This window comes from Barbus barbus (genome assembly GCF_936440315.1).
Source record: "Barbus barbus genome assembly, chromosome: 43".
NCBI lineage: Eukaryota > Metazoa > Chordata > Actinopteri > Cypriniformes > Cyprinidae > Barbus > Barbus barbus.
Window position 1 is genome coordinate 23,146,250 of NC_136721.1, and position 23,436 is coordinate 23,169,685.

The window sequence follows — 23,436 nt, forward strand, 5'->3', positions numbered from 1 at the left end:
TACAGTCTGTGCCACGTCCAGCTGTAGTGATGACATCCCCCAAACTACAGTCTGTGCCACGTCCAGCTGTAGTGATGACGTCCCTCAAACTACAGTCTGTGCCACGTCCAGCTGTAGTGATGACGTCCCTCAAACTACAGTCTGTGCCAAATCCAGCTGTAGTGATGACGTCCCTCAAACTACAGTCTGTGCCACGTCCTGCTGTAGTGATGACGTCCCTCAAACTACAGTCTGTGCCAAATCCAGCTGTAGTGATGACGTCCCTCAAACTACAGTCTGTGCCAAATCCAGCTGTAGTGATGACGTCCCTCAAACTACAGTCTGTGCCACGTCCAGCTGTAGTGATGACGTCCCTCAAACTACAGTCTGTGCCACGTCCTGCTGTAGTGATGACGTCCCTCAAACTACAGTCTGTGCCAAATCCAGCTGTAGTGATGACGTCCCTCAAACTACAGTCTGTGCCACGTCCAGCTGTAGTGATGACGTCCCTCAAACTACAGTCTGTGCCAAATCCAGCTGTAGTGATGACGTCCCTCAAACTACAGTCTGTGCCACGTCCAGCTGTAGTGATGACGTCCCTCAAACTACAGTCTGTGCCAAATCCAGCTGTAGTAATGACGTCCCTCAAACTACAGTCTGTGCCACGTCCGGCTCTACTGATGACATCCCCCAAACTACAGTCTGTGCCACGTCCTGCTGTAGTGATGACGTCCCTCAAACTACAGTCTGTGCCACGTCCTGCTGTAGTGATGACGTCCCCCAAACTACAGTCTGTGCCACGTCCTGCTCTACTGATGACATCCCTCAAACTACAGTCTGTGCCACGTCCGGCTCTACTGATGACATCCCCCAAACTACAGTCTGTGCCACGTCCTGCTGTAGTGATGACGTCCCTCAAACTACAGTCTGTGCCACGTCCTGCTGTAGTGATGACGTCCCTCAAACTACAGTCTGTGCCACGTCCTGCTGTAGTGATGACGTCCCTCAAACTACAGTCTGTGCCACGTCCTGCTGTAGTGATGACGTCCCTCAAACTACAGTCTGTGCCACGTCCTGCTGTAGTGATGACGTCCCCCAAACTACAGTCTGTGCCACGTCCTGCTGTACTGATGACGTCCCCCAAACTACAGTCTGTGCCACGTCCTGCTGTAGTGATGACGTCCCCCAAACTACAGTCTGTGCCACGTCCAGCTGTACTGATGACGTCCCCCAAACTACAGTCTGTGCCAACTCCAGCTGTAGTGATGACGTCCCTCAAACTACAGTCTGTGCCACGTCCTGCTGTAGTGATGACGTCCCCCAAACTACAGTCTGTGCCATGTCCAGCTGTACTGATGACGTCCCCCAAACTACAGTCTGTGCCACGTCCAGCTGTACTGATGACGTCCCCCAAACTACAGTCTGTGCCACGTCCAGCTGTAGTAATGAAGTCCCCCAAACTACAGTCTGTGCCACGTCCAGCTGTAGTAATGAAGTCCCCATTTGGACGTCACATAGAATAAAGCTGGATGTCTGTGCCCTGTTAGACCGTAGTGATGAAGTCCCCCAAGCTACAGTCTGTGCCACATCCAGCTGTACTGATGAAAGCAATTCTGCCAGATTAAGTGATAACATCTCATTTTTTACTGGCACATCTATATTAAGTGATGACATCTCGTTTTTTACTTCCACCTCTAAATCAAGTGATGACATCTCGTTTTTCACTTCCACATCTAAATCAAGTGATGACGTCTCGTTTTTTACTGGCACGTCTATATTAAGTGATGACGTCTCGTTTTTCACTGCCACGGCCAAATTAAGTGATGACGTCTCGTTTTTCACTGCCACGGCCAAATTAAGTGATGACGTCTCGTTTTTCACTGCCACGGCCAAATTAATTGATGACGTCTCGTTTTTCACTGCCCCGGCCAAATTAATTGATGACGCCTCATTTTTCACTGCCACGGCCAAATTAATTGATGACGTCTCGTTTTTCACTGCCATGGCCAAATTAAGTGATGACGTCTCGTTTTTCACTGCCACGGCCAAATTAAGTGATGACGTCTCGTTTTTCACTGCCACGGCCAAATTAATTGATGACGTCTCGTTTTTCACTGCCCCGGCCAAATTAATTGATAACGTCTCGTTTTTCATTGCCATGCCCAAATTAAGTGATGACGTCTCGTTTTTCACTGGCACATCTAAATTAAGTGATGACGTCTCGTTTTTCATTGCCACGGCCAAATTAATTCATAACGTCTCGTTTTTCATTGCCACATCTAAATCAAATGATGACGTCTCATTTTTCACTGCCACGCCCAAATCAAATGATGACGTCTCATTTTTCACTGCCACGCCCAAATTAAGTAGCGACGTTTTATTTCATTCTGACACATCCAAATCAAGTGATGACGTCTCATTTTTCACTGCCACGCCCAAATTAAGTAGCGACGTTTTATTACATTCTGACACATCCAAATCAAGTGATGACGTCTCATTTTTCACTGCCACGTCTAAATTAAGTAGTGACGTTTTATTTTATTCTGGCAGACCCAAATTAGATGATGGCATCTCGTTTTTCACTGCCACGTCTAAATTAAGTTGTGACATTTTATTTTATTCTGACACATCCAAATCAAGTGATGACATCTCGTTTTTCACTGCCACATCTAAATTAAGTGATGACATCTCGTTTTATTCTGGCGCATCCAAATTTAGCGATGACATCCCTCCAAATTTTTTCTCTGCCAAGTCCATATTAAGTGTTGATGTCCCTCCAGCCAGTTTCCCTACGATGTCCAAAAGTAGTGATGACGTCCTTCCAGTTTTATTTCATGTCAAATCCAAAAGTATTAATGAAGTCCCTCCAGCTTTATTCCCTGTGACGTCCAAAGGTATTAATGACGTCCTTCCAGCTTTATTCCCTGTGATGTCCAAAAGTATTGATGACGTCCCTCCAGGTTTACTTCATGTCACATCCAAAAGTATTGATGACGTCCGTCCACTTTTATTTGATGTTGCATCCAAAAGTAGTGATGACGTCCCTCTAGTTTTATTTTATGTCACATCCGACTGTAGAGATGTAGATCCGACTGTTGACGTCCCCCAAGCTTCAGCTTGTGCAGCACCTGACTGTAGTCTTTATGCTCCCCAAAATCAGTCAAGCCAGCTACAGGATAATGAGACGACAATTATTGGTTAGTTTGCTACCACAACATAATCCAACACACACACTTTAAGGTTTATGCTTCAGATTGACTGTAATATGCATTTTATTTAAGAGTAGTTAACATGGAAATGCAATTAATTTAAAGGTATTTAAATTGTATTTATGTATGACAATTACAGGTAACTTGAACAGTTTTTAATGTGACAAATGATTTTTTTAAAGGCACATATAGTATTTGAATTATTATATGTTTTTCTCAATTCTAGTTTTTAAATAGATGAAGTGCTGTCACTGTGACATTTTATGTTGACATCTCTTATTTATCTTTCAACAGACATCAATTCACGGCATTATGAAATTGGTAGTCAGCTGGGTGAAGGAGGCTTTGGAGCTGTTTATGCAGCGACTCGTTTGGATGATGGCCTACAGGTGTCAGATTGTATTACTTACATTATTTTTCTAGCTAATCATTTTTGTCTTATTCTACTTGTCTTGCTCTCTCCTGTGCAAGCACTATATGTGTACATTAACTATTTAAAGCACTTGTCCTGTCAGACCTGTTTAGATTATTCACACTTTATATTAGGTGGCCTTAACTACATCAAAAAATAAGTACAATGTACTTGTAGTCATATTGTATTTCAACACACTTTTGCTGCTATTGAGGTGGGATATGGGTAAGGTTAGTGACAGTTTTGGTGGTATGGGTAGGTTTAAGGGTGGGTTAAGGTATAAGGGATGATTCAACAGTGTAATTATAAATGTAATTATAGAAATGAATTACAGATGTAACTACATATAGGTATTTAAAAATATATAAGTACAATGTAAGAACATGTATGTACACAATAAGTACATTGTATCAAAAGATTAATTTAAATGTAAGTACACTGTAGTTAAGGCCACCTAATATAAAGTGGGGCCGACTATTTAAATTCATGAAATTGTACGTCTATTCAGGGTTAATATTTGAAATGATGTGAACTCTGCTGACAAATGAATTGTAATTCTTACACACATCCCTTTTTTGTTTTGTTGATCAGGTGGCGATAAAATTTGCATCCAGCAGGAACAAGAAGTTCATCAGCATTGTAAGTAGACTGTGCTCTCTCTGTGTTTCTCCTCTCAGTCACTGTTTTCAGTTTCAAACATCTCATATTAACATTAATCACAGACTCTAAGTGATTTTTCAGTATGCAATTTGCCATCGTCAACAGTTTGTCCAGGAATTGTTTAATTCCTATATCTTTCTAACCATCTTAACAACTGTCTTTCTTCTAGGACGGTTATTCTGAACCTCTTCCTCTGGAGGTTGCTTTGTTAATTCTTGCAAACAAAGGCCCCAGGGTTGAGGAAATCATCCAGCTTCTGGACTGGCAGGTGGATCCTGACTATTACTTTATGGTCCTAGAGCAGCCCATGCCCTGTCAGTCCTTGTATGAATATTTAAAGTGCTACAAGGGCACCATGGAAGAGGACGTGGCACGAGTTATTATGCACCAGGCTATATTCGCAGCTCGAATGTGCTGCCTTCGTGGAGTGTTGCACCGGGATATAAAGCTGGAAAACCTGCTGATTAACCCGGACACACTTGAAGTCAAATTGATTGACTTTGGCTGTGGTGCAGTCCTCACTGACGCGGGTTACACGTCCTTTGCTGGTATGTATGATCCCTCAAAGCTGTGAAGTGGGGCCCAAACTCTGGTGCTGAGTTGAGGGCCGCTCACACAGGACTCTGAGTGAATCAAGCTCTCATGAAGCATCATGGAATGGGATCCACTGTTGTGAATCAAATGGCATCAAATAATTTCTTACATGATAATGAATATTTAGTTAAAATGCTGTGTTAATGGAAACAAAATCTCTCCTTCAGGCACAAGAGAATACTGCCCTCCTGAATATCTGATGACCGGCCAGTACTACGGTGAACCAGGGACAGTGTGGTCACTTGGGATCCTCATGTTTGTGATACTTTTTTGTAAATTTCCAAAGAGACCACACCTGCACAAGATTAATGATAAAAACTGGACCAAAGCTGGCTTGTCAAAAGGTGAGATCTTCACTTCAGCAAAACTCAGCTGTAATCCAAAATCTGAGCTCAGTGTCTTAATTAAGAATGGTCATTGTGATAATTTGACAGAGATCAGGTGTGAAGTTCAAGGTACTAATCAGACATCTCTCTCTTCTTTCTGCACAGAGTGCTGCGATTTAATACGCTGTTGTCTACAGATCGATCCGAAGCAGCGAATTGAACTGGGGAAACTCAGTCTCCATGACTGGTTTATGGTAAATACATTCTGTTGATTTTTGAAGTATTTTAGCTTTGTTCGCTCTTTCTTTTTTATACAGTTTTCTTTTCCTATGTGCTGTAACTGTCATACAGTCAGTCCTCATGCAGAGCTGTATGTTTTGTTTAGACCTTCTGAAATGATTTTACCTGTTTTTAAACATCCAGTTTTTTTTTTACTCCAAGAATGTTATTTCTTGTTGTGCATTTCTTTTCTATGCTGTTTATGTATTTTGACACTAAACCTGATTTCTGTTGTTTCAGACCGCAGACAAGCAGAACAACAACACAATAATGGGTGAGTTTGGTACCATAAGCCTAACACACAACACACACTTTTTTAAGAATAGTTTATAAATAACACAGAAATTGACTTATTCAGCATTCAACAAGATTTAATTTACATTTATTTAAATGTGTGGAAGGTGAAGGTTTGTGTATTACACAGAAAAAAAAACACACATGTATATATTTATTTATTTTATGACTACTATAGTTTCCTTAAATAGTCCTGTAGTGTGCCAGTAGTTTTTAAGCACAGATATTTAATGTAGTGTCATTATATCTTTTAACAGACATCAATTCATGCCGTTACGTAATCGGCTGTCAGCTGGGTGGAGGCGCCTGTGGAAGCGTTTATGCAGCGACTCGTTTTGACAATGGCCAAAAGGTATCAGTTTTCATTACTATCTCGAATGGAGTAACTTGATAATTATTTTTGTCCTATATTATAGTCATCTGACTAAGCACTCTAAATGTATTTTTTTATTTACTATTTAAAGCACTTAAATTGACAGACCTGTTCATGGTAGACCATGCTCTACCAACCCGATCTCATGAAAGTGTGTATAAATAGTACGCCAAATAAAAGTGAAAACTTGTGGTTTTCACTCGCAAAAAGGGACTTTGGCGTGTATATGCTAGGATTAGGGCATGTGAAAACTGAGTTTTATATGCACGATAAACATGTTTGTATCATTAATATGCCAAAGTTCATTTTAGCATATCAATACCACGAGTTTTTGTTTTTATTTGGCGTACTATTTATACATTTACATTTATGCATTTAGCAGACGCTTTTATCCAAAGCGACTTACATTGCATTCAAGTTACAGTTTTTACATTTTATCAGCTCTTGCTTTCCCTGGGAATCGAACCCATGACCATGGCGTTGCTAGCGCCATGCTCTACTATTTGCACTCTACTAAATACGCATTTTCATGAGACCGGGCTAATGTTTGAAATGTTGTGAACTTTGCTGACAAATTAATTGTAAATCTTACAAACATCTCTCTTTTGTTTTTGTTGATCAGGTGGCGATAAAAGTCGTCTCCAGCAGGAACACAAAGTTCATCAGCATTGTAAGTAGGCTGTGTTCTCTCCGTTTCTCCTCTCAGTCATTTTCAAACATCTCATATTAACAGTAATCACAGACTGTAAATGATTTTTCGGTTGGCAATCTTCCAATGTTAAGAGTTGTTCAGGAATTGTTTAAGTCCTATATTCATCTAACCATCATAACAACTGTCTTTTTTGTAGAACGGTTATACCAAGCCTCTTCCACTGGAGGTAGCTTTGCAAATTCTTGCAAACAGAGGCCCCAGGGTTGAGGAAATCGTCCAGCTTCTGGACTGGCGGGTGGAGTCTGACCACTACATTTTGGTCCTAGTGCGGCCCGTTCCCTTTGAGGAACTGAACTGGTTTCTCCTGCAGAAAATGGATACCATTCAAGAGGATGTGGCACGAATTATAATGCGCCAGGCAACATTCGCAGCTCAAACATGCTGCAGACGTGGAGTGTTTCACCGGGACATAAAGCTGGAAAGCCTTCTGATTAACCCGGACACACTCGAAGTCAAATTAACTGACTTTGGGTGTGGTGAATTCCTCAGTGGTGTGGGTTACACGTCCTTCGCTGGTATGTATGATGATCCCTCAAAGGTTATAGTGAGTCTCAAACTCTGGTGTTGAGTTGAGGGACGTTCACACATGACTCTGTGTGAATCAAGCTCTCATGAAGCATCATGGAATGGGGTCCACTGTTACAAATCACATTAATTCTTGAATAGTAATGCTTATTCAATTAAAAATGCTATGTAAACAAAATCTCTATCCTCCAGGCACAAGAGAGTACTGCCCTCCTGAGTATCACATGACCGGCAAGTACCACGGGGAACCAGCAACAGTGTGGTCACTCGGGATCCTCTTGTTCGTGATCTTGTGTGGGGATTTTCCAAATAGACGAGACCTGCGCATGATCAACGGTAACAATTGGACCAAATATGGCTTGTCGGAAGAATGCAGCGATTTTATTCGCTGCTGTCTGCAAATCGATCCGAAGCAGCGGATTGAACTGGAGAAGCTCAGTCTCCACGAATGGTTTATGGTAAGTTCATTTTGATGATTTTTAAGTATTTTTGATTTGTGTTGGTTTATTTATCAGCTACACATTAGCTTTTATTGCAAGTGTCATATAGACAGATGATAAATTTTAATGCTGAATGTTTATACTTTCTGATATATTTTTTTATATATATTTTTCTGATATATTACTGTAAATATGCTGCCTCTCTTCGATTTGTTTTTATATGTTGTGTTATGTATTTAAACAGAAACCCTGATTTCTGATTTTCCTGGTTTTTATTTCAGATTGCAGACAAGGAGAAATGAGGGGGAACAAAAGAAAATAGTGTAAGTAATGACAGGAAAGACAGGAAGTTCAGTGACGGCCATGACAGGAACCCAAGCCCCCAGAGGGTAGCAGAAGTGGAGCAATGTACCCTGATGAAAATATTCATGGCTGCCCCAGTCCTAAACCACAAACATTATTAATCATAATATACAAAATAATAATAATATTTAAAAAATATAAATATATATTAAAAAAAACAGATAAGTAAATAAATAGGTGCTTAAAATATAATCAAATTACATTTAGTTAATATAAAAAGTTTATTGTTATTATTCATTCATATCATTAAATAAATATATAAAGTGCATGAAATAAATTATATTTTATATAACAACAATATAGTTTATAATATATGTAAATATATAAACTTCAACAAAAAATAATATATTACAAAAATAAAACTATTAAAAATAATAAATAATTCAAATATAAATAAATATAAAAAGATGCAAGAAATTAAATTACATTTTCTAACAACCTTATAGTTTATAATATTTACATATTATATACATTTTTTAATAAATAAATATAAATTGTATATAAATATATGTGTGTGTTTATGTATTTATAGCTGTATATACAGTGGTGTGAAAAAGTGTTGGCCCCCTTCCTGATTGTTTTTTTGTTGCATGTTTGTCACACTTTAATGTTTCAGATCATCAAACAAATGTAAATATTAATCAAAGATAACACAAGAGAATTCACTTCTCTCCAAGAGATAAACTTTGCCCCCTAATCGATATAGAATGTTGTCGCCGTTTCCTAGAATCTGGACTGACTGTTTTAATCCACGACGGTCCAGGCCTTGTGCAATTTCAATTTCAGCTTCAATTTCCGGTTTATGGTTCAGATCCGTCGAAGCATTATTAATTGAAAAATTGCAGACTCGGACAAATTGGATTGTATTGGATTGAAGCTGATTCTGTTGGTCCATATACTGTAGATAATGTTTTGATCAACAAGATGTTGCAGTAGCTCCGTTGACCGTGCTGTCAAGATCTAGGAAAGCCTGTGATAACTGCAGAGTTTTTGAGGACAGCCGCTCTTTGCTCACAGGGGATGTAGCGTAGCTGTAGTCACGAGGAAGTAGTAGCGAATCTTCTGTACATTCGAGCGAAATAAATTGTTGGGGGGAAATGTCTTGTTTCTGCATTTCGGATGTTGGTTGGTTGGTTGTTGAGATGTGGGTGTTGCACTCAATAGTGGAGGAAGGTGAAGGGGCCTGGTTAGGGATTTGAGCATTTTCTTGAAAATAATTTACGTATAAATAAATGGACAATTTTTATGATGTAGGCCGAAAATGAGCTTCCCCTCTTTGAAAGACCAGCAGCCGCCACTCGTATATATACATTTTATATTATCATCTCACACATGGATTGGCATTTTCTATAATAAAAATACATATCTGATATGACTTAATATATAATTAGCATCAAACAAAAAATATAAGTCATATTCTCAAGGATTAAATATTAAACGGGAAAAAAATGATTACACAACCATCAATTAGGTGGCGATATGCACTAAGCATGTAAACGACCATTGAACAACAAGAAAGAAACAGCATGGTGCGCTTTTTCTTAGCATCCGTTTCCAGAGTGACTCGTCGATTCATCGCTCTGTTGAGAATGTCTTGAGTCTTAACTTTTGATTGTGCAAAATTATTACAGTAAACATTACCATTTTAGATATTTAGTAGCTATTTAATATGCAATTATTAAATAAAAAGGGTAATTTGCTCAAAGAAAGTTAAGCTTAGCATAGGCCTATAATTGTGCACAAAATGTTATAGTGTGGTTTATTTTAGGATTATATGCTATGAATAGTCTAAATGAGCCAATGGCTGTTAAGTATTTTTATTATATTCTTTGGTTTTGCCTTTAAAACCATGTCATTTGACAAACGTATATATATGGTAGCGTAACAGGAAAAAAAAATCCTATGTTCAAGGCAACATAAAAAGTGCTAGACGATTTTTCAACCACTAGATGTCGCACGGGAGACCCCCATCTCAGACCAAAACAAACCACGCCTCCGCTCTCCGTATGGCCACGCCCTCTCGGGACATGAAGGCCTAATGAATTTGTGTGTAATGTATGTAAAGTGACGAAGTAAGTACTTTACTTTTACTGAGCGGTGTGGGTGTCTCCCTAAATGCATGGAGGGGCAACGGCTTGCATAAAATAATAAACACAAACACCCCATCCGGATTAGATATAGCTCCCTGCTAATTATGTCATCATACTCTATATTTTTATACAGAAAATAGCTGTTTGCTGATTCTATATGTAGAAAAAATCTGTAACATAATGCTGCAAGAAATTAAGAACAATATAAAAATCCACATTTAGAGGAAAAAATTATTAATTTATTAATGTATATCACATGCATATGCAATATTACATATAATGATGTAAATATTATATATAAAATCACCTTGAATACTTATTACAGAAATCTTAACTTAATCTTAACTCTTAACTTTTTATCATCATATCCATACACCAGAAAAAGTAACACATTTGTGAATACAACTTTGACAGTGAATTAGTTGATCTCTTTATTCAGCAAAATGCAGCTGTTCCCATGAATTTCTTCTATATTCGTGGAAATTACTCAGTATTTTTTTTTTCCCATAACATAGGTTATTTAATAAAGTTATGTTTTCAAGCCACGAAAATTTAAAATCATTGCATTTTTTAGAATTGTCTTTTTTGCATGGATATGAGTAGCTACTTTAAAAGGGACTGCTTTTAAACATTTAACTTTTAACACAAAATTAAGCAAAGCTTGCAAATTTTGTTAGGCCTATACAAAAATACAATACCATTTTACTTCAATGGCACCCACAGAAATATAAGATATAGCTAATTTGAGAATTTAATTCCAGTCTGTTTCTCACACTAAACCATCATATGAATTCAGAAGAAATCTGAGAGAAAGGCATGGGCTACTTTTCTAATGCTTTCTAATGCTTTTATGGACCTCAGAGTCCATTTACATTAATTCAGTGGAAAAGATCAGCATGAATATTGTGTTCCACTAAAGAAAACCAAACAGGTTTGGAAAGACGTAAGGGAGAGTAAATAATTATTTTCACTTTTCTTACTCTGCTGATAAATCGGTCAGGCCTACCACGCTGGTTTCTGCTGGTTTGATGGTTTTGACCACTTTTCCTGCTACAACTGGCTGCAGAAGCATGGTTTTTCTGCAGTGTTTATTGTCTAAGTGATCACAAATGTAATTGGTTGTAGAAGGGTTCGAGCATCAGTGGCTCGTTTTTGATGTGGGATACTGATGTACAAAACCCTCCCATTTTTGACCAGACATAAAAGGCAAATGAAACATTGTTTGTTCATTCTTGTTCCGTCACAAGATGCATCTGCAAGTCTCCATCGTTCTTCTTTTCATTCTTCTCGCTGGAGGTACAGAAAACATACAGCATATTTAATATATTTTGTGATGATAGATGACACTGAATGCCTCTCTCTGTCTGTTTATCATTTAAGGATTCTCTCTAAACTGTTATGATTGCCGGGATCAACAAGGAGATACTTGTCCAAATACGAAAACATGTAATGATAAACACACCAAGTGTGCAAGTACAAAAACAGTAGAGTACTTGGGTAAGTTGAGTATGATGAAGTGCACTTTTACTGTTATAATTTACTGGTACTGGCAAAGTTTTGTTTTTTAAAATCAAGAGTTTAGGACAAAAAAAATATTTGGAATCAGAAAGGAATTTTTTTAACCTTAAGTCATGTAACTGGTTGCCATTTCTTGTTTTTCACTATTTTTGCCTTCACTAGTTCAGTTAAATACATGTAAGTATTCCATGAATTATTGTAATATGTTATTTCAAAATTTTACAAATATGAAACACCTTGTCAACCCAACATATTTGACTTTGCCATTTAAGAGTTATATAGTGCTACCTTTTTGTTGTTTTTGACGTTGTTTGTTGTGATAGGACGGTATAGAAACCTGACAGAGGTATGGGTAAGGATCGGAAACTCGACTCGCCCAAAGCGCAACCAAGCTACATGTAGGAGCATGACAGGTATAGTGCTACTATTCTGGTATCCATCTCTTGATGTCCATTTAAAACTAGAGATATGTTCTCTCTTTTTTTTTTGAGTTTCACTATATTATAGTAGAAATGAAATGTTTACTCCAAAACCAAAATATTTACTCCAGTGCAAATTGCCATTCTTCTAATTCATTCTTCTCTCTTTTTTATGTAGCTCCCCCAAAGGAAAAATTTTCTTGGAGCTGTGTTATGCCACGTGAATGTAAAAGCTGGTCTTTTAGCACTGGCTGCTGGAGAAAGATGATTTATGCCAAGTGCTGTTACACCAAATTTTGCAATCAAAAAAAGGCTACAGGTCTCATTCTTCATTTGACTAAAACCAAGTGCCAAATGACCAAAGTATACGACACAGTATCTACTGAATACTAAAGGATAAACATTATTTGTGTAGAAAATAAAAATAAAATATGTTTTATACATTAAAAAGCATTAAGATATTTTTTGGAATGCTATGGAATTATATAGTAAATCTGGAATAGTGCTATTATTTATATAATAAAACTATATCGTTTTTTTAGTGCACTTGAATGTTAATCCAGCATCCGAGGAAATGTTGTTTGATTGCAATGCAATATTTTATTTACAAATCTTGCAGGTTTTTCTTCAACCTCTCGTAACCCCAATGGAAAGAAATGTTTCACTTGTGATGATGAGGGCTGCTCAAAAGTAATGAGTTGTTGGGGGGATGAAAACCACTGCTTTACTACAAAAACAAATGGTAAGAATGTAGGAGTTTTCTTCTCATAAACTATTAATTAGCAATTTTGACCTATAGACAATGAATTGAATCAAAGGTCTTTTTAATTTTTTGAATACAGTATATATAAGTCACTTTAGATGTGTGTGGCACTTGACTTCTGTTTTCTTACATGTTAATAGAAACTTTAAAGGCTATCAAAGGATGTGCATCGAAAACTGCCTGTGATCGGGAGCTTGGACGGACTTTAAAAACTTATGGGAACATCACATGTTGTTCAGGGTACCTGTGTAACGGTGCTGAGAGCGTCCCTCAGAGCTTCCTGTTCCTCTGCTGTTCTCTGCTCTCCTTCATCCTGCTGCACTGAATCCAGAAGCAGTGATCCTTACATCAGCATTTTAATAAATTACTGTGCATTATAAAGAAAGATGGTATTGTCTGAAATCATTTGATTAAAAACATGATGGCTTCATTTAGGCATGGGAATACACTGGACTTTTAGGTATTCTGAAAAACTTGTGAAATTCATACAAAATCCAGTGCTCCGAACATATTAGATGGTAAGAAATACTGAAATTCAAGTGCATTTTTCAATTAAATGTTTCATGCAAATTGTTTTTCGGACTATTTTGTGATAATATAAGACTAATAGAAGTAATAGAAGAATATATATTTTTTTAAATGAAGCATTTTAATGGAGATTACAGACATCTGGATCTGGTAAAAATAAAGGTGCTTTATTGGCATGCATGCTTTCATAAAGAAGAACCTGTAATATCCATGAAATATTTTCATTCCACAAAAAGAAAAAATATTTGGAATAAATTTTCTTTAGATTATCAAAATATTTTTCACACTAAAAATGGTTCTTCTAAAAATGTACCATAGGTTCTTTGAAGAACGCAGATTGGTTCTTCCATGGCATCACTGCAAAAATCCATTTTGGAGACTTTATTTTTTTTAAATATCGGATAATTGTAAGGTCATCAATCAAACATCAGTTTCAAACATCTTCCAGAACCTGTGTATATAGCTCTTCTCTTGTTATTGCCTCCTTAAAGGTGCCATAGAATGGAAAACTGTATTTACCTTGGCATAGTTGAATAATAAGAGTTCTGTACTTGGAAGTAACATACAGTGAGCCTCAAACACCCTTGTTTCCTCCTTATGTAAAACAGGTGAATCAGAACATAACACCGACTGTGACGTTACAGTCGGAATCACTAATAGTTACAAGCGAGGACAACTGTGAAAATGGCAGATCATGGAAATAAATGTTCTGTTTCAGGCTGTGCAGGGGATAAGAAGTGCAGGGATGAGTTGGTGTCTGTATTCAGAAAAGCAAATAACGTGCTCTAATAAAATAGCGGTAGCCTGTTACATTACAATACATAAGATTTCACTTATCACATAAACAGAGTAAGAACCCTTACCAAAAAGTAGTATACTTCAAGTTGATTTTATTAAGTATACTTAAGTAAAGTTCAAGTATATTTTTAAGCATACTTTATGCAGTAAGTATACAAATATCAGTGTACTAGTAGCATACTTGGATACTCCTTGGGACTAAATTGGCCCACTTTCTAGTATATAAAAGTATACTTAAGTATAACAATAATAATAGTATAAAGTATAACAGTAGTAAACTTTGAGTACACAACTAGTTTACATTAAAGTTTTTAGCTTGTACTGCAACTATACTAAAAGTGAACTTATAGGTATACTGATAGTTTACTAATTAAATACTTGTAGTAGCATTTTTAGTACACTTTGAAGCAGTGGCGGAGCTAGACTTTTAAAACAGGGGTGGCAAAGGGGTGGCAAGGTATTATTTTGGGGGGTCAATATACAAAGTGTTCAATTACACTAAAAATTAATTATTTTCCACAAAATGTATACAGATTAATTAAAGTTGTTTATTTTCCAAAATTTCTTTCTTCTGCTGAACAGAAAGGAAGATATTTAGAAGAATGTCAGTAATCAGACAGTTTTAGATACCATTGACTATGGAAGTCAATGGTATCTAAAACTGTCTGATTATTGACATTCTTCTAAATATCTTCCTTTCTGTTCAGCAGAAGAAAGAAATTCATACAGGTTTGAAACAACATGAGGCTGAGTATATGATGACAGAATTTTCATTTTTTGGTAGAGTATCCCTTTAATGTTTTTTGTACATGGCTACTCTACCTACCACTTGGTCCTTTTGGTGCACATGTGATGCTTGAGCTGGGTATGGGGAGTTCAGTGCATTGTTCTTCTTTTTCTATTAGGTCTGGCTCACTGTCTTCCTCATCACTGGTAGAAATAACCGTCTCACTCTGGTCTTCTTCTGAATTTGAATTCATTATAAAATTATCATTGGATATTATACCATAATACTTTGCACAAAAATCATCACACAATCTGAATTTAAGACACAATTTACTGCCTCTGCTCACTGCTCTGACCTGCTGGTGATACACTGGGTTCTTGTGTGTCATCATCTTTCTCTTCTTGACTTCCCTGTCCACCACCTACATATGGTTCACTACAACAGCTGACACTGGGATCTGTTTGGCCCTGATCTGCACCTGACTTTTGCTTCTTTAGAAAGAAGTTGGTGATATCGCTTTTTCTCTTCATTCTGCTGTCCCTATTCAAAGGAAAGCTTGGTTACACACCTCATGAAGAAACCAAAATTTGGAACAATTTGCTTGTTATTATTTACCATGAGTACACCATTACTACAAATACTAAAGTAATACATTACGACAAAATGTGAGTATATTGAGGTCTAGCCTATTTGACAACACAAGGAAAATTGCTTAAAGACGTCTAGACATGTTATGTTAAGTGCTAATAAATTGTATGTCTACACAAAGTTACTTCAGTACATCTCTACAGTCACATCTATTCAGGGATGCAAACACATGTATGGTCAAAAAAAGAGAGAGGTTATTGAAGCCCTCGCCCCGCGGCAAATATCCAGATACTTACATAATTGTGATGAATTTAATCCTTTGTAAGTTATCATTTTGCATTGTAAGATTACAGTTAACACCTTTAAATATTACATAAATGTATTATGTATTTTTATTAAACTTAGTGAGTATATAAATGAGCAGCAAAAAGTAATTCGAAAAAGTAAGCGATTGAGTGAGTGAGGGAGGGAGGGAGTGAGTGAGAGTGCGTTCGCGAGCGAGTGTGTGTGACTGTGTGTGTGTGCGCGCGAGAGTGAGTGAGTGTGTGTGTGTGTCTGTGTGTGTGTGTGAGAGAGAGAGAGCGCGTGTATGTGAGAGAGTGTATGTGCGAGTGTGTGTGTGTAGGCTATATGAGTGAGCTTGTGTATGTGCGAGTGAATGAGTGTGTGAGACAGCTCGCGATGACTGGTCGGAAAACAACGTGTAGTCTGACATGTTTCTTGTCCACGACGTGACAAAATTTTTAGGAGTCAAAATCGTGTAATCTGACACAGTGACAATCGTAACAGACAAAAAAAATCGATTCGAATCGTAAATCGAGTTTTTTATTTAAAAAATCGCAGATCTTCCTCGGTCCCGTGTGTGCTGCCGCGATGTTTTGGAGCCGTTTGGAGCACGAAAGAGCTGCGTGTCAGCTTAACCAATGAAAAGTGTAGCAGCAACAGCACGCTGCACGCTTGTGCGTGCTGTGTAAGGATGCATTCACGTCCGCTGGGAGATTTGAGAAATGTTCGTAAAAATCAAACAGTGTAATGTTTTCAGCGGGGTGGCAACAGGGGTGGCAAGGACTTCGTCCCACCCCAACTAGCCCTCTGGCTCCGCCACTGCTTTGAAGTATAGTCTCAGTAAACTACTAGCTTAGTAGTTTTATACTGAAAGTATACGCGTAAGTTTGTTTTGTTTAAAGTAAACTTTACATCATACTTTAAGTATACTACTATGTCCCTATTTAGGTATTAATTTGTATATATTTTGTTATATGAATGTCTGAACATACAAAACACCAAAAGAAAGAACAGAGTATTTACTTCTAAACAAAACATTTTATTCTAGCTTCATGCATTCTTTTTTTAACACGTGAATGTGGGTAAGTTTCATAAATAAAAAATAAAGAACATTTTGAACAAAAATCTGAAGAAAGAATATGGATTCAGAAAGATAATGAAAAAGGTAGATGGCTATCAACACCCCAAAGCTTGGCAGTCATTATTACCTCTTCATTGGTGACATTTTATTCCATAACGTTACAGAGTTTTGATGCTGTTTTATGTCTGATGATGGTGTTAGATTACATGTGGAAGCATCTGTTATTTAGGTTTCTTTTTCACTTGTGTTTTTTGGACATTTTTTACAGAATATGTGTACTAGCGGCCCCTAACATATAACAATGAAAACACAGATTCTAGGAGCACAAGTATAGCTCAAATATATTTAGACTTTTTCGAAGTATAAGTCAAGTACACTTAAATGCCATTTTAAGTATATTTCTGAAAAGTACATAAAGCCCATTTCTGAGAAGTATATGAAAAGTAGACAAAGTATACTTCCCTATTTTTATTTTTGTTTAAAACAAGTATACTAATAACCTTCCTGTAGCTCAAATAGTAGCGCATAGCGCTAGCAACGCCAAGGTCATGGGTTTGATTCCCAGGGAAAGCAAGAGCTGATAAAATGTAAAAACTGTAACTTGAATGCAATATAAGTCACTTTGGATAAAAGCGTCTGCAAAATGTATAAATTTAAAAGCACACTTGAATAAACTTCTTTTCGTAAGGGGATAGATAACTGAGGATGATGGCGCATGATTTACAGATCACCACTGACAAGCATCTGATTTGGTCAAATGTGTGGTAAGTACTGCAGCTCCATAGCATAAACAGAGTAAGTGCAATCCCAAATCTCGAAAGTGAAAGTGAAACTAAAAAGCGATGGCGCATTGGAAAGCAGTTTCAATGCCCAGCATATTAATAGCGGCTCCCTGATGTCTGCATTTTATTTACAGTATAATCACCCAACAATACAACTGCACGAGAAAGTATTGACATATGAAGTGTTCATTTGCAAAAACCTATAACTCCAATGTTTCTTTTTTTTTTTTTTCAGAAATCACGTTTTTTTTATTGCGCATTCCAAGTTATATCAATCAAACTGCAGTTGGGTTGTTTTGATAAGAAGAAGATAACACAGGTTCATCAAGTTCGTCGAAATTATCCATCCTCGATCACTTTTAGTCAGCTTTGGCAAAACTCCTCTCAGCTAGCATGTCTTTTCAAAGTGAATGTAGCCTTGTCACCTGACATGAATACAGCGAGCTGATTCGCCAAAATGGACTTATCGGCTTCTGTTAAAAAACAACAAGGGCGCTTGTCAGCTTCTGCAGTAAAACGTGAACTCGCGATGCCTTGAAAGTGGACAGTACAGTCTTTTTTGACGAAACATGTTTAGGGTTTAGATCGCGATATATGTGGAGAATAATGCACAGTTTTTGCAAAGGAACTCTTCATATATTCCCTGTGTTTCCTTCTTGCTGTGAGCTACTGAAATGAGCCGCACTGTGAAACAGCCAATCAGAGCAGAGCTCAACATTATTATTCATGACCTTTCCAAATAAGGTAATAACAGACCATTTGATTCTAGGGAGAAATCCTAGGGTTGTAAATGGACATGTAAAACCATTTCTGAATTTTTGCCCTTACCTAAGCCACATAATTATGTAGATATCAGAGAACAATTTAAAATACTGTATCAATGCATTCTATGGCATCTTTAAAATGAATTGCTTTTGTAGGTCACTTTAGATCAAATTAATCTTTAAAAGTTTGAAATGAGGAACATCATGAATATAATTAACATGCTCACATGTACAGTACATTCGAGACATTTAGCATCCACAATTATTCAGTGAAATGTAGGCTACAAGATGGCAAGAGGTTTTTAGTGAAACCCACATAACCACTGACACACAAACACACACAGATATGCAAACCATACATATATCTACATTTTCCTTGTAACACGCAGGTTTTTTATTTTTCAGTGGTTGGGACTTTCCACTGACCACAATTTTTTTCATGTTGGGCTTGAAATGAAACCCTCACTCACAGGGCCGTACGCAGGTTTTTATAGATACCGAGGTCCCAAAATGGGCATGCTCCCCCGAGAAAATTAGATTTTCCTGTCTTACATGTGTGCATTTAAAGATGTTTTAAGGCTCATAAATTGGATAATAATATAGGTTTAAAACCAAGTTAGTGGGCAGTAGCATAAATCATTTTTCAAGATAACAGATTCTTAAACATGAGAATCAGATTAAATGTTGCAATGAATGATCCATGCTACAAACTGGATATAGAGAAGATATAGTTTGTTTATGTTTATGAATTGAATAAACTCAGTTATAATTATCCTGGTAAACTTCAGTAAAATCACTTGTCTAAAATGTTTAAACATAAATATTATTATAATTATTAATATTATTTATTTTTTTAATTCACACTGAGAGAAATTTATCTTTTCCAATAAGTTTAAACTGTTTTTTATTTTATTTTAGGGGCATTTTTACATTTTCTAAAAGTGTCCATTACCTTTTGAGTCAAATTCTTACATTTAATCAGTGAAGAAGAATAAGACATTTGGGCTGTTACCAAGCAAATTAAATTGGTGCATCTGAATGCATCTGAAGTGGCATTTAGATGTATTTACACACTGTTTAATGCAAAACATGAATGCATTTAACCTGCAATTACAATAAATAATGTTTTGATATATTAAACATAAAACATTGAATACTGATAATTGAAATAATTTAAAACATGAAAAAAAATCGAAGAGTCTCGTTGAAGCCTACAAGATCCAGGGGGCGTGGTTGGATCCAGATCCAACTCCTCCCACCTTACATATACCTAAACCTACCCATCTCCACCCCCTGATCCCTAAGCCCACCCATCTCCACCCCTAAACCTACCCATCTCCACCCCCTGATCCCTAAACCTACCCATCTCCACGCCTAAACCTACTCATCTCCACCCCTAAACCTACTCATCTCCACCCACTGATCCCTAAACCCATCTCCACCCCTAAACCTACCTATCTCCACCCCTAAACCTACCCATCTCCACCCCCTGATCCCTAAACCTACCTATCTCCACCCCCTGATCCCTAAACCTACCTATCTCCACCCCCTGATCCATAAACCTACCTATCTCCACCCCCTGATCCATAAACCTACCAATCTCCACCCCCTGATACCTAAACCTACCCATCTCCACCCCCTGAACCCTAAACCTACCAATCTCCACCCCTGATCCCTAAACCTACCCATGTCCACCCCTAAACCTACCAATCTCCACCCCTGATCCCTAAACCTACCCATCTCCACCCCTAAACCTACCAATCTCCACCCCCTAGATGTGGATCCAACCACGCCCCCTGGATGTTGTGGACTGCAGCGAGCCCTACTTGAAAAAAGTCGAAACGTGGAGTTAAAACCACTAATAGGTGGCAGCAAATCACGGTTAAGAAGTGAGTCCTTGCGATTGAACCGAATCATTTAAACGGTTGATTCACTCCGCAAAACAGTGCCGTGACCATTTTTGTTGACGCGAAAACAGGCAATATAGTGTCTAAAACGTAAGTCTCTTAATTAACTTACATTTATAGAACTGTTGTAAAAAAAAAAAAAAAAAAAAAATCTATATAATAATTGCTCCATAAAAGTATTTATTGCAACATTTCGACCCTCACGTGAATTGGAGAAAAACTCACTCTTTGTGTGAAATTGATTAGCTATATGAAGTGCCCTCATGTCTTGAATTTGTGATCATTCTAAATGCATCATGCACTGAAAGAGCGCACTCGAAATGCGCGCGCGCACAAGTCTAGACTTCATGTACTGTATGCGTGCGCTCTCTAGGGGTGTTTCAAATGCTTTTTGCAAAATACTCGATAATGTCAAATTGCACATCGTTAAAACAACAATTACGATATATATCGCACACCTCTACCGCTGAGGCATCTCAGATAAGAAGATCTGTTATCTTGGCTTTTAATCCTTGCAGCACCAAATCAGAATTAATATAAGATTTTTTACAACTTCTGTTATTGGAAAAAAAAAGACAAAAAAAGACTCCCTGCTCACTCAAAAGTGTTAAAACTCTACACATCAGTGGCGGATATTGTAATGTGTAATGTAAAAATGTATTTGTCTATAGTGCCTAAAACACACCTGAATGCCCGTAGGATTCAATAATACCTAATAAATACCGTTTTCATAAACTAGTGGAATTTCGAGAACCGCCCAACTCCTTAAACTTTGCGCGTGCTCGCACGGTGACGTCACGGATTCTAAAATGGCGGTTCCTACGTCTGTTTTGAAATTATTCATAATCTACCGCTCACAATTCAAAAATAATACAACGGGCATCATGTTTTGAAAGAAATATTGTTCACAGATAAAACAAAACACTCTTATTTCGATCCAGAATGGATTCTGTGGTCGGAGAGGATCAAACGCTGCCGTTTGACATCAATCTGAGGTGAAGCGCTTTATTTTTTAAAATTTCTGTCAGGTTAGCGTTAGCATGTTAGCACGAGGGGAAAAACGTTTAAAATAAATGCGACAACAGTTCCTACCAAATGTTTTCAATTTGTTATTCATCATTAGAATTTAAAAGTGTTTAGTGGTAACACACTCGACAGATGAGCTAATGTTAGAATTACAGCACGTTAAACTATTCTCCGAAGTCGTTAAGATGAATTGTTTTAGATTTGTATGACTTCATTTAACCTTTATCATGATTTATGTGGTGAATGGGGTGTTTTCATTCTGTATTATCTCAGAAATTATGCATTTGTTGCTTTTATGTCTTACACTTTCATCTGTCTGACAGCTGCAAAGACGAATTACTAAAAGTCTATTAACTTAGTTGGTTTCATTGAGTTTCAATTCATAAATAAATGCGCTTCTAATATGTACGTTATACTTAAGAATGTTAGAAGTAATATGTTCTGTTGGACTGAATTTTAAAAAGTCTGCATCCAGCTTTTGTGGTTATTAATATATTATTGATCGTGTCACAGCATCTCACAGCCTTCATGTTAAAAACAAAACACATGATCCTCTTAGTTAAATATAGCAGGGACTCGATGTCCAAAGCATCTGGGCACACGAGGCTGTTTTTGACATTGTTTACTGCGTTCAGGAGTCAATGTTTGAGGCAATGTCAAAACATTCACAAACCGACAGGGATCATTAAATAATTATAATGTAATGTATTAATAACATTTTGTATGCATCAAATGCAGTGCATTAAATATAGCCGTCTGCATTAAACTGGATGTGTCATGCATTAAAATAGATTTGCATTAAAGAAAAATGCAGTTAATAAAGTCGTATGCATTGAATGCAGACCGGATCAAATTCAAGCTGACTTGAAGAGTTAGTTTATTAGAGCAATGCATTAATTGCACAGAAAGGATTAAACGCATTGCATTCAGTTTCAGTTTCTAAAGTGGCTTCAGTTGTGTTGAGTAATACTGACAGACAGACAGAGAGAGAGTCTCTAGCTGCTGTTATGTGTTGATCATGCGCTGTCATAGTAGAAAACACATTACTTCCTTGAGTTCCTTCCTGGAAACGGCACATAGCGGAACAGCGCTCCTGTTTATTATCTGACGCATTGATCTCTATATTTTGATCTATATTGGCCATGTGAACATGAAGGACTGATGTAGGTAGGTTGTAACTCCGTTACACCTGTGCAGCTTGTGTATAGAGTTAGTGCTGTAGATGTGCAGCTGTGTAGTTGTAGTAGATCACTGCTTTTTTTCAGAGCTCAGACTTTATCAAGTTCAGCAGCAGGTCTCTAATGGGCAGGAGTTGAAGGACTCTTGGGTTTGATGGTCAAGTTAGAGACCGTCTGTGCTGTCCTGATGGTCGTGCCATTGCAGTGTCACCTTTATAAAGCAGGTGGTGAGCCTGTGGGGAAACACAAGACGAAAGCTGATAGCAGTCAGCTGCTTGATTCTCTGACATCTGAGAGGAGCTTTTAACCAATTTAAATACAATTCTGAGACTAACTCGTATGTGAACCCATAAGACAGTTATATAATAGTTTGTGTGTGTCTTCCTGTGGCTAGCACAATGCTAACGATGCAGGAAAACGTGAGAAGAGGAAGTTGTTTGGCTGTGATGTCTTGAAGGTGTTGTATCCGTTTGGCTTCATCCGTCCTGCTCAAAATACTGTAGATTAAAATAAACAGATGAAAAATAGTGGTGTTGAGAGACTGTTTACATTGTTATTGAGCAAAGTTGCACCTGCTATTGTCTCCACATAAATGTGGTCTCATGAATGCTATATGTATATTATGGTAGTTGTATTTTTGTAAACACACACAGGATGTAGTGGTTATTTGGGAGTTGTGTTAGGTTTTTTCAATGGCTGATGCTGATATGGAAATACGGCTGGTTTCAGAGGAAATAACTAGAGATCAACCAGTAATCAGTAACCGGTCTCTAGATCTTAAAATAACACTTAAACTCAAAATAGATATGTTGGTCA

At 37.4% G+C, this 23,436-nt stretch overlaps 2 protein-coding genes across 9 annotated transcripts in view; both read left to right on the forward strand.

The window, feature by feature from the left end:
* Positions 1-11,489: 11,489 nt before the first annotated feature.
* LOC306861920 (uncharacterized protein) lies at positions 11,490-13,334 on the forward strand. The gene is made up of 6 exons (XM_079404406.1): positions 11,490-11,552; positions 11,637-11,753; positions 12,098-12,187; positions 12,372-12,512; positions 12,813-12,935; positions 13,097-13,334. The coding sequence occupies exons 1-6, from the start codon at positions 11,504-11,506 to the stop codon at positions 13,279-13,281; spliced, it is 705 nt and encodes a 234-aa protein (XP_079260532.1). The 5' UTR covers positions 11,490-11,503; the 3' UTR covers positions 13,282-13,334.
* Positions 13,335-21,190: 7,856 nt separating this feature from the next.
* Positions 21,191-23,436, forward strand: part of LOC306862721 (myomegalin-like) — a 58,714-nt gene continuing 56,468 nt past the window's right edge. For 7 of the 8 annotated variants that reach the window (XM_079405647.1, XM_079405646.1, XM_079405650.1 and 4 more), the window contains exon 1: positions 21,191-21,411. In XM_079405647.1, the coding sequence (XP_079261773.1) occupies positions 21,359-21,411 (53 nt within the window). In that variant the 5' untranslated portion in view covers positions 21,191-21,358. Of the gene's footprint in view, positions 21,412-22,475; positions 22,610-23,436 lie in introns of those variants that run through there. The other variant, XM_079405649.1, reaches the window with a different exon arrangement.

Bases quoted from the DNA above. Each gene is read 5' to 3' on its own strand.
- LOC306861920 (XM_079404406.1), top strand. From the start codon at position 11,504: ATGCATCTGCAAGTCTCCATCGTTCTTCTTTTCATTCTTCTCGCTGGA. The intron at 12,188-12,371 runs GTATAGTGCTAC...TTTTTTATGTAG, and splicing joins TACATGTAGGAGCATGACAG to CTCCCCCAAAGGAAAAATTT. The intron at 12,513-12,812 runs GTCTCATTCTTC...CAAATCTTGCAG, and splicing joins CAATCAAAAAAAGGCTACAG to GTTTTTCTTCAACCTCTCGT.